The sequence below is a fragment of the Typopeltis vanoorti genome, chromosome 6 (assembly GCF_054136105.1).
Source record: "Typopeltis vanoorti isolate ZY-2024b chromosome 6, IOZ_Tvanoo_1.0, whole genome shotgun sequence".
NCBI lineage: Eukaryota > Metazoa > Arthropoda > Arachnida > Uropygi > Thelyphonidae > Typopeltis > Typopeltis vanoorti.
The window spans coordinates 104568825-104589191 of NC_143554.1; the positions used below are offsets into that span (position 1 = coordinate 104568825).

General features: G+C 35.1%; 1 protein-coding gene across 1 annotated transcript in view; it reads right to left on the bottom strand.

Moving 5' to 3' along the window:
• The window catches only part of btv (dynein cytoplasmic heavy chain beethoven), a 1245321-nt gene that overhangs the window by 939468 nt on the left and 285486 nt on the right, over nt 1-20367 (bottom strand). Inside the window, exons 18-19 of the mRNA XM_090394552.1 lie at nt 17854-18059; nt 1260-1415 (exon numbers count right to left, since the gene is read on the bottom strand). Coding sequence (XP_090250678.1) covers nt 1260-1415; nt 17854-18059 — 362 coding nt within the window. The remainder of the gene's footprint in view (nt 1-1259; nt 1416-17853; nt 18060-20367) is intronic.

The window sequence follows — 20367 nt, forward strand, 5'->3', positions numbered from 1 at the left end:
AATTAATTTTGGGAAAAAAATGGAATTTTTTTCCAAAATTAATTGGAATATTCGATGAATATAATATGACTTAAATGTTGATTTTATTCCTTGGTCGAGTGGTTGAATACGTGAAGTAGTATTAGGCAGCACAAAAGTTATTTTAATATTTGGATGGCTTAAATTTGTTGGTTGGTCTGGTACATTACCTAAAATTAGTACAATTTTGAAGTGGATTTTGTTTTTCTTTTTGTAACTTTCTACATCAGGTACAAAACATTTGAAAAACCAATTGTCAAACATGCTAGCTGTAACCTGCTAAAGGGTACTTCCCCTAATATAAATTCCCTACTTATAACTACATGTGCAACAATAAACACTTTATATGGTAAACAACTGACGCTACACACACAAAAAAAATATATTTACATGTGTGCTAAAGGGTATTTCCCCTAATATAAATTCACTATTTATAATTAAATGCGCAATACAGGCAGACACAAATTTAATGAAGATAAAATTTGATTTTTAAGTTGCACGGTGAAAAATATATGGAAAGATAAAGGGTTAATACAATTTGTAGGCCGTGTTATATCAAACTAAATTGTATAAGTACCGAATTGACAAGTGTTACTACAATTTGTAGACAGCATTATATCGAAACCGCGTTGTATAAGTACTGCATTATACGAGGGTTACCTGTGCTGATTTCATGTCTTTTCATAAGTACTACATGTGTATCTCTGTTTCTTATCCAAGACTGGAGAAGCTTCCACACGTACAACTTGTTTTCTATTTTACAACTTGTTTACAACTTGCTTACAACTTGTTTCTATTCTCCATTTTTTTATTTATTTAGTGGCTCAATTTCCATTTTGTGCGTTTTTGTGTGCGGCATTGTCTTTATCTTTAAATAACTTCTGCACCATATGTTATGAAGATCTTCTGACTGTGGAAAAGCACACTGGTAAGGAATCTGAGTCAAGTCCTGTGGAAAGTGGGCATGTGAAAATCTTTCACAATGAAGGTCATGTCTCAAGCTTTTAAGTTGATAGACAGTGTAATGGCTCTCTTCGAATAATGTGTCTCTTTATCACTAGCTATCCATAGTAATAAGTTATAATATAAAATATTATATAAGTAATAATAAGTAATAAGCAAATTTAATTATCTGGTGTTATCACAGTATTCTGCATTCAAATTGAAGTTATATATCACAAAATGATGATGACAGTATTCATTAACTCATTTCAGTTCAAGGAAGTTTAATTTGTATTTACCTGAATAATATCCATTCTTCATTGGATATAGTCTTTAGGTCATTCATAAAATTTTCAAATAGCAACCACACTTTTTCATGGCTACTTAAGTCCTCTTCTAGTTCTTTTATCATAGACATATCAGGATCTGGCAAGCCAAAATGATTAATTTCATTCCTGATAAAAATAAATAAATAAATAAATAAATAAATAATATACAATGATAATAATAATATGATGATGATGAATAATTTATTAAGTTTATTTAAAGAGAACAATTTCTCATGATGGGCCATTCACTTATTGATTTGACTTAATATAATAATAATAATAATAATAATAATAATAATAATAATAATAATAATGTAACACATTTTTAAAATGGATGTAATAGTACATATTTATTAAGAAATCATATTGTTGTAAGTAATTAATAAAAGTTTTAAGTGAAGTATTTTCACATCTGGAGGCCAATTTGTGTTTTCACAAAATGAAAATAAGAACAGTCAATTGTTCTTATTCTTGTTAGTGGAATGAGTATGGCAGACTTCAAAACAAATACAATGGATTCAATCACAAGGAATTTGACAAATTCACTGATCAGGAAGCCTCCTGATCATTATTATTATAATAATGATCAGGAGGATGCTTTATGTATTATTAAGATAACTATCAGATAAAGTCATTAGACTTTTTACGAGGATAAAAGAACAAGTAGCTATCTGTCTTTTGTCACATTACCCTACTCCACTATAAATTCCTTAAAAGTAATTGCTGAGCCAGATTAACAGTAATGGAGGGACCTTTGAGTCCACTAGACTTAGAGTGTACCATTTTACTTGGAATTTCCATTATCAGAAACTCTCCTTCAATAGTTTAACTTTGTGCTTTACAAATTTATTTATTTTATTTCTTTATAACTGATAAAAACAAATTTCACATGTGTGAAAATAAAATATAATAAATAAATCATCTATTTTGAAATGTGACAAGAGATCAGTATTAGCAATCATTTTATTTACTAAAGGTCAATTTGAAAACTAATTTTTTCATATCAGCAAAAATGAAGAAGATTATTGATATATATAATTTTCATTATACTGGTAAAACTATGGAAATAATTTGAGCTATTTTTTAATTGAAATCATTAAACATCATATTAATTGAAGATATCACAATTAACAAGATGTTTTCAAATAATAATCAAATAATATGAGTTTTGTTTTTTCTTGTTTGCAAAATTCTATTATATGGTTCATCATCATGAGTACAGTTTTAGATAATTTTTTTATTTTTATTATTAAATTATTATTATTATTATTAAGAGAGACCTCCAGAGAGTCAGGAAATCATTGAGGGAGAAGGCCATACTATTTGCACCAGCTGTCATACCTGTTCTTCAATTCATTCATGTTACTTGCACATACAACATCCAATGGTAACCCATTCCAATGACACACACATACCACTTTATGAGAGAGAGAAATCTAGCCCTCACCCCTTCTTGACAGTATTCATTCTCAACTTCCAAGAATACCCTCATGTCCTTTCCCCACTCTCCATAAAATGAAAAATTCCATTTACTGAAATTCTGTAGAACCTTTTCAGAAGTTTGTAACTCTCAATCATATCACCCCTCTTTCTCCAGTTTGCTAGTGTCTGCAGCCTACAAATTCTCAATCTGTCTTCACAATCAGTATTCCACAATAGTGATATGATTTTTGACACCCTCCTTTGCGCATGTGCACACAACACACACACTCTCTCTCTCTCTCTCTCTCCACTGTATGAGAATCACCATGGAAACCAGGAGACCAGACCTGCACCACAATACTCCAAGTGAGGTCTTATCAATGCCTTGTAAAGAAGCAAAATGACTTCCTTATCTTTACATGTCAAGGTTCGTTTCAACATTGCAATTATTCTCTGAGTTGTATTTACAATTTTTACTATACGACCCTAGAACTTCAACTGTCCAAAACCTAAAGACGAACACTATTTCTGAAAATTACAACTGCAAATTCAGACAAATCAGTTTGTGGCAATTTGTATAACTGATGATGAGCAGAAAAAGGGTACACATTCAAATTTTTGAATCACACACAAAGGGTCACGTTGAAGCACTCAACAGGATAAAAGGCAAAAGGCTGTGCTAAGTGAACTGCATTTGAATGAAGCTCTTTTTGTTAAGGAATAAAGTTGCAAACTTAGACAACTTGTAATGTCTCAAAGACATCATCTAGATGATTTCATGTGGGGAAGAATTACTGGAAAGATTGAAGAAGGCTGCAGAATTACTGATATTGCCGGAGAGCTTGAAATCTCACTCACACACACACACACACACACACACACACACACACACACACACAACATTGTATCTGTGTGTGAGAGATTGGATTGGGCATGCCCATATTTCTGACATTTAAAGTATCTTAGTGAATTAGGGAAGTAAAGCCTACCAGGACAGTTTATCCTACCCTACTTTAACAAATCTAGACATCCTACTTTTAATAATAGAGATATCCTACTTTTACAAATGTTGGAGGGTAAGGTGTGGCTAAAGCAAAAAAATTATTCCTGGTTGGAATCAGACCATCTTCCCTATATATCATGTGTAAAATCTTGTATAGAAGGAATTTAGAATAAAATCTCTTCTATATCGATTTTACTTGGGAAATAAAATTAATTTAACCCTTTAACTGCTAGAGTCGAGTTAACTCGAGCATGGAAAAAAATGGCGACCTTGCTACAATCGAGTTAACTTGATTTGAACTTTCAGTGTGTAATACTCATTTAATTTAGTTTGTGAAAGAATTTGAATTGAGCAGGCTTATACATATAGGGAGAAGAATATCATGAAGAAAAACCGCTTCCGAAGTGTAAGGTATTTTCACAGGACATGGAAAGAACTAGGTGTGAATGTGTCTAAATCTATGACATTGAGATGATGAAACAATCAGGGAAAATTGACAGGACAACAAACACACCAATAAACCTGAATGTGTCATGGATTATAATAGGAATATGGGGACTGTGGTTAGGACAGACATGATAGTCAGTTCTCTTGAATGTGTGCGAAAGGCCTTCAAATGGTATAGAAAATTCTTTTTCCATCTCTTGGATCTTACTGTTCTCAATTCACATATTTTGTATAATCTACATACTGGTGAAAATATCACACATGCTAATTTTCAATTGACTCTCATTAGAGAAATGTTTTCAAAAGTTCCACATGCCAAGACCGACCACTACATCTGAATGACCATTACAGGGTGATGACCCCCCCCCTCAGACTGAGGGGAAAGACATTTCCTAATACCTGTGCCACCCGCACTGAAGAAAGCAAATCCCACTAGGCATTGCCATATGTGTTCAAATACTACATTGGGGCAAAGAAAAAGAAAAGAGAGCTGGTATATGTGTGCCAAATGTGGCATAGCCTTATGTGTACACCCTGCTTTCAAAATTACCACACACTACTAAAGTATTGAAGTATTTTTGGGGGGAGGTGTTTCTCACCTGAAGTTGTGTGTGACATTTTTGACATGGAATAAACAAATAAATTTCAAGATAAATTTTGGACATCTCTAAGTTGAAAAGAAAATTCCTATATAATAGTTTTGTTCAATGACTTCAATTTATACAAGAAAACAGTGTAAAAATGTGTAATACATTATAGTACCTATTCATATTATTATAAAATATTTTATAATTGTGAAAATAACTCAGCAAGGATAGTCATACTGGTTATTTAATATCTCAGCAGTTAAAAGGTTAATATACTTGAAATTCGATTAATACTTAACTCAATTTTGCTGTAATAAACCTGAAAAAAATATTAGAATAAATTGTAATAAGAAATGTACAGACAAAGAATAACTAAGACGGATTAAAATGTAAGACCTGAGGCTATCGCAACTCGCGAAGGTCAACAAAGTACGGGATTTCCTACTTAACTCAGTGACCGTCGGGTGGCTGAGAAGACCCCCTTCAAGAAAATCCAGGAGATTGTAAGAGTTCCAAGGTCGGGAGAGCAGAATAAAAGGGAGAAAAATCGAAGGAAAAGAGACTTTCGGTGCTAGGCTTTTTTTTGGTGCGAGGGCCTTTCAAGGCTAGGCTTGCTGTTCCGGTTTTCTGTTCCTGCTCTGGCTGCGAGGAGTTTCCAGTGTGTCCTGCTGTTCCAAGGAAGAGGATCCACGTCCCGCCAGCTGATGCCTGACAATGATAGGAGTTTCATAATAGTAGTGACGGTCTATTCCAGAGTTCCCACTGATAAGTCCCTTAATGATCTCCACGTGTGAAGTATCACCAATGTCGTAAAAAGTGCCGTGTGTGAAAGTTACTAGAAAGTAAAAGAAGGTGTCAACGATCTCTAGGATATTGTGTAATGAACTGGATGAAACTGGAGGAAAGTCCTATACAAAAGTCAAGTAAGACTTTTGTATAGGACTTTCCTAGATGTGAAATTAATGGCAAAGATCGTTGAAAATTTTGTTTGTTAGCATAAAGAAAATAGTAAACACGGAAGGCCGATTTGTTGAAAATAATTGTGAGGTAGTTCGCAGAGTTATAAGGAATTAGATAATGTTGAAGAGGGAATAGTATGTGAAAGTTTTAGTTAAGCCTAATAATATATATGGTCTGAGTTAAATTAATGTAAAGTGTATACAATTCTGTTTCCGTGTCTGAATTATATGTGAGGGTACTAATTGCATTAATCATTGAGCTTAAGAGAAAATTGTTTAATTAATCTAGTGGAGAACCAGACACATGATTTTTATATTATTTCCATGTGAATTTTATTTAGTGAATTTGAGCTGAATTAATTTAGTATGTGTAGTGTTACTCTTTTTATGTATATTGATTTAGCATGAATAAATTGTTTTGTTTGTCAAATAACTTGCCTGATTCTGCCTGACCAATGCACTTCTCATAAAAAGACAGAACCTGTGTGTCCTTAAAAGTAAAAGTAGCCATAACTGATGAACAGTAGATTTAAACATTGCTTGACTTAGAAATAATTCTGTGTTGTGCTGGGTGCTTTTCTTGCATGTATTGGAAAGGTACATAATTCATCTACCGATCTCTGATGACGGAGTCGAAAATACAAATAAATTTTCAGAGATCAGTGTGAGAAAAAGCCAGCCATTTTAGACAAAAGAATTGGCTCTGGCCAGGGGCAATTCCTGAATTCTAAGATTACGAACATGTTAAGTAGCATAGTCACAACCTTGAGATGGGGGATGGGGGGGAATTAAATTGATAGTCTGAAAGGATTAAAGGTATTAGACAATTTCAAGCAAAAGAGGTTACAACTAGTTGTTATGACTTAAATAAGTTAATTTAAGATAAGAAAATTTAAATAAGTGACAAAGAAGAAATATTGAATATCATCATCATCATCAAATTCCTGCTTTGTATCCTCAAGGGGTGTACAGGATATGATAGTACTACATGAAAAAAATTACATCATTACTAACTTCCTATCTACAAATTTCCTCCAAATCAGTCTGTTACTTGTCAAGACTCCAACATTATCAGATCTTATATTTCTATCCTCTAAGGCACTTTGTACCATATCAATCCACCTATATCTTGGTCTTCCTCTGGGTCGTTTTCCTGCCAACCTTCTAGAGAACACTTGTTTTGCTAACCTTCCCTCTCCCATTCTATTTAAGTGACCATACCACCTGAGATTAGCTCTGCTAACGCATTCCTGGATGCTGACAATGTCAAGTTCTTTCCTAATATCCTCGTTTTTAATATGATATTGCCATTGATGCGATCTGTTCATGATTCTAATCTTTCTTTCCTCAAACCTCATATATGCGGTCTCTAGTCTTTGGTGAAGTGTTTTACTTCTGACCCAGCTCTCAGATTCATAAGTTAAAACTGGTTTGAACAGTGTCTTGTATACAGCTAATTTAGTGTTCCGACTAATTTCTCTCTTATTCTATATGAATTTATTCAATTGACTTCCCACCATACCAGCTTTGCTGATTCTGTTGTCTATTTCTATATTTAATTTACCATCTTCAGTAAACATCGTCCCTAAATAGTTGAAATGTTTTACTTGTTCCACAGGTTCTCCATTCACAACACAGTTGACATTTTCAATAATTCTGCCTATTTTCATTGTCTTTGTCTTTTTATTGCTGACCTTCATACCATATCTATTACAACAGCTATTCAATTTAGTCAGAGAATCTTGCAGACTTGTAGCGGATTTATTTAGAAGTATAACACCATCCGCATAAAGCAAAGAGCTGACATTAACATCTCCAATTTTGATATCATGTTTAATACCACTTTCCTTCATAATGTGATCCATATAGATAATGAATAACAGAGGGGATAATGTACATCCTTGTCTCACACCAGATTTAACATTAAACCATCTTCTGTACTTCCTTCAATTCTAACTGCTGACTTACAACTCAAATAAAGACTAAGTATTACTTGATATAATGCCCCATTGATACCATATAACTGGAACGTATTGAATAGCTTGTCTCTTGGCACCTTGTCATATGCCTTTTCCAAATCGACAAAACTTAAATACAGATCTTTGTTATATTCCCATGCTTTCTCGACTATTTGTCGTAAAGTGAAGTTCTGATCCTGACAACCTCTATTTGGCCTGAATCCAGCTTGTTCTTCACCAAGCTTTTCTTCCACAATTCTTCTCAACCGTTTCTCAAGTATACTTGCATAGATCTTGCCGGGAACACTCAGTAGGGAAATACCTCTGTAATTCTCACATGCAGTTTTATGTCCCTTTTTATATATGGGTACTATGAGAGCTCTACTCCAATCATCGGGAATTCGTCCATCTGTCCAGGCCTTCTGCACTCTGCAGTGCAGCCACTGTAAGACTCTTATATCACCATACTTCAGCATTTCTGGTCGAATATCATCTACTCCTGATGCCTTTCCACATTTCAAGCCTTTTGATGGCTTTTTCTACTTCAAGTATGGATATGTATTCCTGACTGCATGCCTGGTCAGTGTTTTTTACCACTGTGCTGTCATCACTGCTTGTTTCATTTAGTAGTTTTTCAAAGTAATTACTCCATACTTCAAGGATATCTTTTTCTCCTGTTTTCATGTCACTTTTATCATCTCTAATTCCTTTTACAGCACTCTTTCCTCCATTACTAAGCTTCTTTAACAACCTCCAGAATATTTTGCCACCTTCTTGATATTTATTTTCTATATTCTTGCCAAAGTCCTCCCATGACTTTTGTTTAGCTAGTTTTACACAGTGTTTAGCATTCTTGCATTTGTCTCTATATTCTCTAAGAGCACAAGATGACTTATTTGACAGGAACTTTTGATATGCTTTTTTTCTTTTCCTTCACTGCCTCTTTAACTTCCTGTGTCCACCATGGAGTTCTGATTTTTTTATCCTTACAGACAACCTCACCACATGCCTCTCTGGCAGAATCAATCAATGTTTTCTTCAGAGTTTGCCACTGAATCTCCAAGGTTTGATTCCTCTTCTCAAACTCTTTCATTTTTTCTTCAATAATCTTTGTGTATTTTAGTTTACAGTTCACATTCGAGAGCTGCTCAACTTTTATTCACTTTAAAACTTTCTTACATGTTATTCTTTTCAATATGAAATTCAATTTTATCTTGCTCAAGACTAGATAGTGATCACTTACAATTTCAAATCCTCTGTACACTCTGGTGTCCTGCACCAGGGAGAAAACATCACTATCAACAATAACATAGTCAATGAGACTTTTCTTATTCCTAGCCTCTTCTCTCCATGTGAATTTGTGCACATTTTTATGTTGGAACATGGTGTTAGTAATAACAAGTCCATGTCCTGAGCAGAAATCCTACAGATATTTGCCATTATTATTATTAGCTTTGCTCTTTTCTCCAAATTTTCCCAAAATATTTTTGTATGTCTCACAATCATTTCCTACTCTGCTATTTAGATCCCCAACTAGGACCAACTTTTCCTTTTTCATTGTGTCAGTTGCTTTTTCTAAAGCTTCAAAAAATTTCTCCACTTCTACCTTAGTAGAACCTTCTGTGGGACCATAGGCACAAATAAGTCTCATTTTCCAGTTTCCCATTCTCATATTTGCCAACATTACTCTACTTGAGACTGACTGCCATTCAAGAAGATTAGCCTCGTAGTTTGTGTTGAATACTATGGCTACTCCTTCTTTTCCTAGATTGTCATTGCCTGAATATAACATTTTGTATTTATTGATCAGAAAGATCTCACCAGTTTTGGTCTTTTTTGTTTCAGTCACACCTATTATGTCGATCTGGTACTTATCTAATTCCTTAGCTAGCTCCATTTCTTTGCCATTCAGGCTTCTTACGTTGATAGTACCGATCTTTAACTCTGGTGATGTTGAGTTGGGGTTTGTTTTCAGATTTGTTCCAGTAACTGACTTTTCGCTGTTCGCTCTGGTTCCCAGGCGAAAACAACGGGGCCTTGTTTAAGCGGGTAACACCCCAGCTGGCATGAAATTTTGTCATGTTGTACCATCATTTTTTATTTTGGTTTAACCAATAAGAATACAATTTGGTTGGCTAAATCCCAAATTGCCAGCCCATCCTCGTTCGTTCAGTATCCAAGTAGATACCCAACAGGGTGCGCCACGAGAAGGTGAGGATTGGACATTAGGTCAGAAGCCCTGGTCGGTTCTCGACATTCCTTTAAAGGCTATGTGGAGGTCTCCTCTCAGTTATACAGCTTTGACCCTTAAAATTGAATATTGAAATTATAAAGTACATTTAAAAATAAAAGAAAAAGAATATATTTTTACAATGATGTACCTCAAACTTGTTGTGCCTCAATCTTTAAATTATGAACATATCTCATCTCAATTATCAAAAAAAAAGGTCCTGCTAACACTCTATAATAGTAAATGTTTCATAGGGAATATTATTATAATTGGTCCCTTCCCCATAGTGTTGCTCACAATAAATCTTCCAAGTGTTGTTGATATGATGCTTCTACAAGAATATCACCAGAATGTAGTACAAGAATATCACAGCCATATTTGTCAATGCAGGTCACCTGAAAATATACTCCATCTGTAACTATCCAAACAAACAGTTACTGAAAGCAAATTTGACTGAAATTCTAGACATAAAAGAAACAGTGATAGTAGCAAGAGACCTAAACACTAAGCACACAGCCTGGAAATACAAATCAAAGCAGTAGAACTCTTAAAGACTTTGATGTCACCAAGAACACAGTGATCACAGGACCTCCAGAACCCTTTACTATAATGTGGCAGGACTTCCTGATGCATCACAATACTACTACAAAATATCACACATTAATACCAAATAAGTGTGATGGACAACTTCAGCTCTGACCACAGCCCAGTTTTATTCCAACTGGGTTTACAGCATGAAAACAATCTAGATTGGATCCTAACTGTCAAATGGACAAAATTAATGACTACTCTACACATACCTGTTGGCCCAGTTCCAGTCACTGACTTGAAGAGAAAAAATCGATTATGCAATTTCGAGCCTAGAAAAGCAGATAACTGCATTAACAGCTGCCACCACAGATGTGCCAAACACACACTCTGACTGACTTCTGAATGAGATTAAAAACCTGATCTGTGAAAAGAACAGAGCCAGGCACCAATACTACAGAATACCAGTTCCAAAATACTGACAAGAGTTCAACAGGGTTACAAATGAAGTTCTGTGCTTAAAAATTATTGAAATCAACAGTCGGAGTCAAACTGCAGGTCCTTAAACACAGAGGACCAGACACTTAAGAAAATGACCAAAGCTATATGCACAGACTGTAAATGTCTCTCACCAACACATAGTAAACATGGCCAGACCCTTTTAAAAAGTTGAACCCTTTGCTGAGAGCCTAGAAAAGCAGATTAGTCCAAACTACATCCATGTGGATCTAGACATCATCAGTAAAGTACACATCTGGGTACATTAGAAAGTACAGAATACATAAGCCCCATCCAACTGACATCCTTAGGAAAAGAAAAGCACCAGGCCCAGATGGGATTTCTAACAAAATCATCAAATGACTGCCACATAAAGCCGTAATGCACACTGTTGCTATTATTAATGCAATATTAAAATATGACCACTCTCCAATGAAATTGCACAGCGAAGAGTAACAGATGTAATCTTAATCCCAAAAACCAAGAAAAGCAGCAAACCTTCCCTCAAACTATCACCCAATCAGCCTGCTTTTCTGCCTTGGAAAAATAGTTGAGAGGGTAATATTAATAAGACTGCAAAAAGTCACTAAAGAAATAAATCTCATCCTCAATGAGCAATTTTGATTGTGAGAGAATCGAATCACTCTTCAGAACAACATGTCCTCAAATTCATGGAAAACATCAGCAGAGGGATCAAGTGGAATCTGCACACAGGAGCAATCTTCTGGACACTGTCAAAGCATTCAACAAAATATGGCACAATGGGTTTATTTTAAAATTCCTGCATGCCAAATTCTCATTAAGACTAGTCAAACTTACTACCTTGTGCCTCAGTGATTAAAACTCTGAGTGAAGCTACAGGGAATTAAATCATCTGAACACAACATCGCTGAAGGCATCCCCCTAGAGCTCCCTGCTATCACTTTTGCTCTTTGCTATCTATGTGGTTGACATCCTATGCAGAGTTGTCACCACAATGTCCCTATACACAGATTATATTACAATAATGGTCCACTCCTTGCAATCCAGATTGGCAATCGACAAACTGAAAAATGCTGTCTCAGTATTAGAACAATGGCTCAAAAAACTGCGAATTGATGCTAATGTAGACAAGAGCACTGCAATGATATTCACAAGAAGACGAGTGTCCCCCAGAGGGCCAAGCTGTCATGTTTGGCATCCTCATTGCAACCAGTAGCCAAATACTTAGGGGTATAATAAAGGGCTTTTCTTTACAACTCATATCGATTAAGTCTGCTCAAAAGCAAATAGGGCAATGGAGCAACTATACCCGTTACTGAAGCACCACAGCCAGCTAAGCACAAAACTCGAACACAAGTTGCTGATCAGACCAGTCCTAATGTATGGCTCACCTGCATGGAATCATACAGTGGATTCAAACATTAGCAAACTACAGACAATCCAAAACAAATGTTTAAGCACAGCATTTAAACCACCATGGTTCATAAGAAACATACAGTTTCATCGAGAAGCTGATAACCCCAAGATAACCCTCCTACATGAAAAGGCTGCAAAATTCTTTGCAAATGCTGCTATCCACCATAACCCGCTTCCACTAGGCAATACACTACAGTGAGCATGATCCTGCAAATAAATGCCCTAAAACCATACTGAACAGGTAAGATTTTTTTAAAACCTACTGCAAGAAGTGTTTGAAAAAATTTATCTTTGCAAGCCAAAGGCTCAATAATATAAAAAAGTCTGTTACAATCCACCACCTAATGGTAGACTAAAACTAATATCTCAGGACAAATATCCCAAAAAAACCATATGAAACAAGTAGTTTTTTTTTTGTTTTCTTATAAAAAAGAAAATAAAGGGAAAAAAAAGTCTCAGTGGTAGTCAATAGTCCACAATGAGCAAGCCAAGTACTCACTAATATTTCTTAATCTAGAAATTTCATTGCAAATCTGACAAAGGGATAGGAGACCACAAGTCCAATCAATCCATTGTGCCAGAACAGTTAATCTTGAAATCTTCTGAATGCAAAATCACAGTAGGTGTTCCCCAGGACACCCTGCTATCACCTCTGCTCTTTGCAATCATGTGGCTGACATCCCCCACACACATAGTTGCCACCACAATGGCATTATATGCAGATGATACTACAATAATAGTCCACTCCCTGAACCTAGATTCGTTGTCGTCATCGTACGGCAGCATCCTCTAGCAAGAGGGTTGCAGCAGATGAGCAGCTCTTCTCCATTTCTCTCTGTCTGTCGCTTCCATCATTATTAAACCAGTCCATTCCACAATGTCATTAAACCACTCTCTAGTTGGTCTTCCATGTCTTCTCTTCCCCTCAACTTTCCCTTGTAATATAGTTCTTGTCAGGTGTCTCCCGAAGAACCTCACAGAAGATGTCCACAAATCTAGTCTTTCTTTGCATAATATTCTTTAACAGTGTTCTTTCCATCCCAACTCGTCTTAAAACTTCTTGATTTGATATTCTTTCTGTATAGCTAATCTTTTCCATCTTTCTATAACACCACATTTCCAATGCATTAATTCTTTCCATATCTCTTAGTGTCCATGACTCACTTCCATAACTTGCAATACTCCAAACTGTTGCATTAACTATTCCAATTCTAACGCGTATTTTAGTGTTCTTGTTTATTAAAATTCTCTTCATTTCCATAAATGCTGATTTAGTTTTACCTATTCTATTTTAGATTAACAAATGAAAAACTGCAAAATGCTGTCTTAGAACTAGAACAATGGTTCAAAAAATGGTGAATGGATATTAATGCATGCTATTCACAAGAAGTGGAGTGTCCCTACAGGGTGAAGTTGTCATGTTTGGCACTCCCATTCCATAGCAACCAGTAGCAAAATACTTAAGGGTACTAGGTATAGGGCTCCACTTTACAACTCATAATGATGTCTACTCAAAAGCAATTAGGGCAGTGGTGCAGCTATACCCATTACTGAGTCGCTGTAGCTGGCTGAGAATAGAACTTAAATTACTACTATAGAAGATGCTGATTAAGCCTGATGAATGGCTCCAAACTTTAGCAAACTACAGATAATCCAAAACAAATGTTTATGAATAGTGTTCAATATACCATGGTTTGTAAGAAAAAATATACAGCTTCTAGCAAACTATAGATAATCCAGAATAAATGATTGTGAATAGTGTTCAGTGCACCATAATTTGTAAGAAACATACAGCTTCATCAAAAAGCTGGTATGGCTGAGATAAAACTTTCCTAAGCGAAAAGGCTGCAAAATTCTTTGTAAATGCTACCATCCACCCTAACCTATTAATCTAGCAAGTAATAGACTCAGTGAGCATGACCCTGCAAAACACAAATATCCCAAAACCATACTGAACAGGAAAGTTTTTAAACCCACTGCCAGAAGCCCAAATTGGGTGAACCAAAGGCTCAATAATATCACAAGTCTGTTAAGGACAACTACATAGAAATAGACTAAAACATTACTTAAATTAAGGGGATATTAAATCCCACATAGTTTTAAAACCGAATAAGAAACTCAAAGATAGGAATCAGAGAGTTTCTTGCCGAATATAGTAAAACTATAAAGTATCGGCGACACTAGCGTTAGCCAATGCAAGTGACCCTAGTACGTAGTACAATACCGGACGACTCGTTGCAAAGGGGGGGGGGGAGTTCAGATCACTATTCTTAGGTATTTTCCATAATGTAAAAACACATTTCCTAGGAAATGTATGCTGTTATTACATTATGGAGGGAGGTCACTACCCAGACCGGTTTCAGCCTTTTTTGAGGCTTCATCAGTGAGTAGCTAGACCCAATACCAAAGTGTATAGCGAAAAGAACTTATACACTCTGCGAACGAGTTTTCCAAACAGGAAAATTAAGTTACTTAAGTATAAAGAGCTAATAAGCTTCATTTCGGCAATGAAAACATTACTTAAATTAGCTACTCACTGATGAAGCCTCAAAAAAGGCTGAAACCAGTCTGGATAGTGACCTCCCTCCATAATGTAATAACAGCATACATTTCCTAGGAAATGTGTTTTTACATTATGGAAAATACCTAAGAATAGCGATCTGAACTCCCCCCCCCCCCTTTGCAACGAGTCGTCCGGTATTGTACTACGTACTAGGGACACTTGCATTGCCTAACGCTAGTGTCGCCGATACTTTATAGTTTTACTATATTCGGCAAGAAACTCTCTGATTCCTATCTTTGAGTTTCTTATTCGGTTTTAAAACTATGTGAGATTTAATATCCCCTTAATTTAACTAATGTTTTCATTGCCGAAATGAAGCTTATTAGCTCTTTATACTTAAGTAACTTAATGGTTGCACGTATTTGGAAAACTCGTTCGCAGAGTATATAAGTTCTTTTTGCTATACACTTTGGTATTAGGTCTAGCTACTCACTGATGAAGCCTCAAAAAAGGCTGAAACCGGTCTGGGTAGTGACCTCCCTCCATAATGTAATAACAGCATACATTTCCTAGGAAATATGTTTTTACATTATGGAAAATACCTAAGAATAGCGATCTGAACTCCCCCCCCCCCCTTTGCAACGAGTCGTCCGGTATTGTACTACGTACTAGGGTCACTTGCATTGGCTAACACTAGTGTCGCCGATACTTTATAGTTTTACTATATTCGGCAAGAAACACTTTGATTCCTATCTTTGAGTTTCTTATTCGGTTTTAAAACTATGTGGGATTTAATATCCCCTTAATTTAAGTAATGTTTTCATTGCCGAAATGAAGCTTATTAGCTTTTTATACTTAAATAGACTAAAACAAATATCTCAAGATAAATATCCCAAAAAATCATACTAAACAAGTACTTTTTAGATAAAAAAAAAAAAATCTCACTAGCAGTCAACAGCCAACAATTGGAAAGCTAAGTAATCGATAATACTCCTTAATCCAGCAATATTGTTGCAAATCCAACAAAGGGATAAAGGGCCACAGATCCAATCAATCCATCTTGCCAGAACAGTTAACCTTAGTATCTCTTCTGGATCTGGGTCATACTGATGACAGGCTTGTTTCCTGAGTGCCTCAGTGGTAGGCTATTGCCTGTTGCTGAGTTTTCTGCCCTGGAGTACAAGTCAGGAGCAATGAGTTTAATAATGAATCTACCAGGTCACAGTGAGATTTAGAATGATCTTGTAAATCACTCAGAGTATTTCGAGAATTATTCCTCCCTTTAACAGCACCTCAATAAAAGTCGAAACCAGTCTGGGTAATGGCCCTTCCCATAATGCTTCATGCATTATAGACATTAGAAAGAATGTGCTTAACATTATGGGTACAAAGGCATTTAATTTGAAGTCATTAGCCTCTATATACAAACAACCTAGCTATGAATGTATTCGCACACTTGGATCAAGGATAAAACAAGAATATAATTTCTTGTCAAAGCTTACTTTAAAGAAGGGTGATATTTTCCATAGTGGCTCTTCTTCATTCTTTCATTCACATATTTTTCAGGACCTTGAAAAGGTCCCTGCTTCATGGATGATAAGAAACATATTTATATGCATGTCAGACATTTTCCATTTCTTATTTCTGTTATCAGATGATGTATTTACAGCATATGTAATTATCTGGGAGCTTTATTCACTGAAAAATATGTCAATAAAGGATTGACCAAAAAACCCCTTTGAGCAACCTCAAAGGGGTTTTTTAGTTCAGTGCCAGAGATCCTTATCCACCACACCATAAATGTACACTACCAGGCAAGTAATTTGCTTCAAGCAACAATGAGTTTCAGTGCTCAGAGCAACAGCATGTGCTGCTATTTGAAAACACACACAAACGTCAACTTCGAAACTGTTCTGAATTTATATCAACATTATGAAAAATGTATAAGTGCATAAAGAAAATATTTAGTAGATAATAATGATGTAGAAAAAGACTAATTTTAATTTCAGAAAAAGTGCTATATATAATAATACAGTTTACTTTTGACTGAATAAAACAGATATGACATAAAGAATATCATCACATACCAACAATAAGCTTCAACTATCTCAGAAAAGTTACTGTTATGTTTCCAGTGTAAGCAATACCATATTAAAATAAATGATGCTATTATTATTATTATTATTTTATTGTTTACATGCAGCAAACAAGGTCAGCAGAAATAAGTAAAGAGAATAAGTTTTTCGATAGATAACGCGCACATTATCTATACAAAAAAAGTCTAAATTTGTTAAAAATGAACATGCGCGGTATACATTTGAAAGGTAAATGGTATGAGAGGTAAATTAAATATAATAACAAAACTAAGGTAGAATTATTACTTAATATTTATTGAACATTACACTATTCAAATCCAAAAAATTCATCAGACCCAATATTGAAAGAATCAATTGCGTTAAAAATTTCGTTTGGTATTTCTTCAGCTTCATAGTCATTGTCACCGGACACCACTGCATTCCCTTGTGCTTTAATGAAACCATTTCTAACACGGTTTTCACTTACAGCAGCCCAACTTTCTGCAATCCACGTAACTATATCTTTATATGGTGTTCTTTCGTCTGCCCTGTTTTGTTATATTCATGGATGTCATTCATCATCCAGTATTCCCACCTAGCCTGCAAATTGTCCTTGAATGGTTTATTTACTGCAAGATCAAGGGGTTGTAGTTTTTTTGTTAAACCATCTGGAATGACGGCCAATTTGGAATATTTACAATTGGTTTTTTTTTTTAATTTTAATTTTGAATTTAAAAAATCGACCACTGCAACTAGCAACACACGTGCTTTTAAAGAATTCCTCCATCCTCTATCTGTACTTCCTAACTCAACCGCTAGTTGGGGCATGCACGTTATCTATACAGCAAAAGAAGTGATGAAAATTTTGGGGGTGTGCATTATACATTAGGTGCGCATTATCTATCGAAAAATATGGTAATTTACTTACAAAAGTTTTTATATATTAAACAACTTACAACAACTTTTCTTTAGTTTCCATAAGAAGAACAAACTCTTTTCTTTTATCTTTGACAATGCTAACAGCATTTTCAAAAACTGCAGTATTATCTCCTTCTAAAGCATCATCATTAGGTTTCATCTGATGCCAACGAAATGAAAATCTTTCTACTTCTTGTTTGAAATTTTCAAGCTGAGACAGCACATTTGTTTTTAATACCTCTATCTGTGTAAAAATAAAAATGAAATTTTTATTTTATGGATATTTATATAATACAATACTATATTTTTACATACTTTTACAGAAACAAGTTATGAAACATCAATTGAGTAAGAGTAACAATGGGAAAAGACTTTCACATGGCCTGTAAATAATGTGAAGAAATGAGGAATTCTGAACCAACATCCAATTCCAACAATGCCAGGAAGAGTCTGATTATTAGATATCTACATAAATAATGAATGATTGAGGAAGGGAGAATGGCAATTTGAGAGTTTGTGAACTAATGACTTAAACTACAAACTAACTTGATAGTAACAATTAATCAAAAGTAAGAGTGGCTAGGGTGCTGCTGCCCAGTTAAACAAAAGACAGAACATATAAAAGACCATATGCAAACAAAGGAAACTCTTATAGAAAAAGGAGAAATCAAAGAAAAGAAACAAAAAGTAAATAAGACATCCAAGAGAATTCAGCTCACAGAGAAGAATATCAAAAAGAAAAATAAAGTAATAATAATGAAAAAGGATAAACAGAAGAAACTAAAGGTCTGTGCGGTTAGCCTAGTGGCTTTGCACTTCGCAACCATATGACTGGGGAAGGAGTGTCTCAGATTCGATTCCCGTCGAAGATGTGAGGAATTTGAGAATCTTCCTCTGCCATAGCCAAGTTAGCCGGTCTTGGGCACAGGCAGTAGGGTTTTTTACACATTTTTCATCCCACAAAGCAGGCAAGCCGGCCCTGTGAACATACGCTGCTACAGTCAAAAATATATCCTCCCCCCCCCAACAGCAGGATAGCCAACAGGTCGGTTGGGAGTGGTACTAACAAGAAGTCGCATCTAAGTAACACGCGGACCCTACATAGGAAGCAGGAATAACACGTAGTGAAAAAAGAAGAAGAAACTAAAGACAAAGTTAAAAAAGGAATGAAATCTAAAAGGAGGGATAAAAAATGTAAAGAAGAAGAAGGATGTGGATCATCAAAAGAAGACATCTATCTCATACTTTGTCAAGTTCATGACATTTGAGGATAAATAAAGAAAAAATAATAAAGTACACTGACGGAACAAATATTCTCTCAATATGAATACCATTTACTTCAAAAATAAATACATAAATAACAAACTTTGTATCAAAAATAGCTATCCTCAAATTGAAATAATGGCAAACAACTGCAAAAAAGCTGGAAAAAACTGTTACAACAGGAAGAATATAGAATCACATCTTCAAAAGACATCATCAGATATTAACCCAAAATCTAGAAGCTAAAGTCTTACCATGGATACTTCACTAATCATGTCAACTTCCTTCTGTATGACCTCATTAAATGTATAAGGATTCCACAAGCCAGTTAAGCAAGAAGTCATACAGAAACTTATGCTGTAACATTAGGTTGCTGTTTCTGTGAGTGACATACGTCTTCATATACAAATATCTTAACAGATAGATATTGTCTTTCAAACTGGAGCATTAGAAATCCTAAAGGGTTGGAATAGAGGTTCTTATTCTTGCTCCACTCCTTAGATCTGTCTATAATATCCAAAGAGACACAAAGAACTCCTCAACAACAGATTGGAAATATCCACCTTGGATGACCACCACATCATAGCATTTAGAGAGCAGGACTCCTCCTCAACAGCTTAATGGACCATTTAGGTTTAATACTGCCATCATTAGGTTTCTCCATTGGTCTTAGGTCTTTTATTACCAAGTACATCCATCGAGTTCAAGGTTTTCCTGTGGGTCTTATCTTGTCATTTTTGTATTTGTAAGTACTTGTTTGATTAATTGGTTATCTGTTCTCCAAACAACTCCAAATGATTTTTTCCAGGTAGGCAGTATTTTGTAGCAAATGTCCAAGAAGGTGATAACTCTATAGTTACTAGTAATTATGGAGTTTCCTTTTTTTAAATATAGCACACAGATACTCCAACTGGGATTTTTTTTTTTTTTTTTGGCATATTAGCTTGATCAGTTCCTACATGTCAGTAGTTAAGGGTGTTCTAATTTTTAGAAGTTCCACTGCAATTTTATTTTCACTGCCTGCCTTATTTTTTAGGACTTTAATATTATTCTCAACTTCAGTCAGAGATGCTTCCCCAACATTTTCTTCTAAACATGGTACCTCTGATGGTGGGAATTCACATTGATTCACATTTGAAAACTGTCTTGTAACCTTTTAGTATGGTGATTTAGCTAATTTCTCTATTGTGATCATTGCCTAATATGTCCTGAAGAGGGATTTACAAGATACTCTAATAATACTACACAGACTATCATAGCAGAATGATACCCAAGTTACTATGGGACTT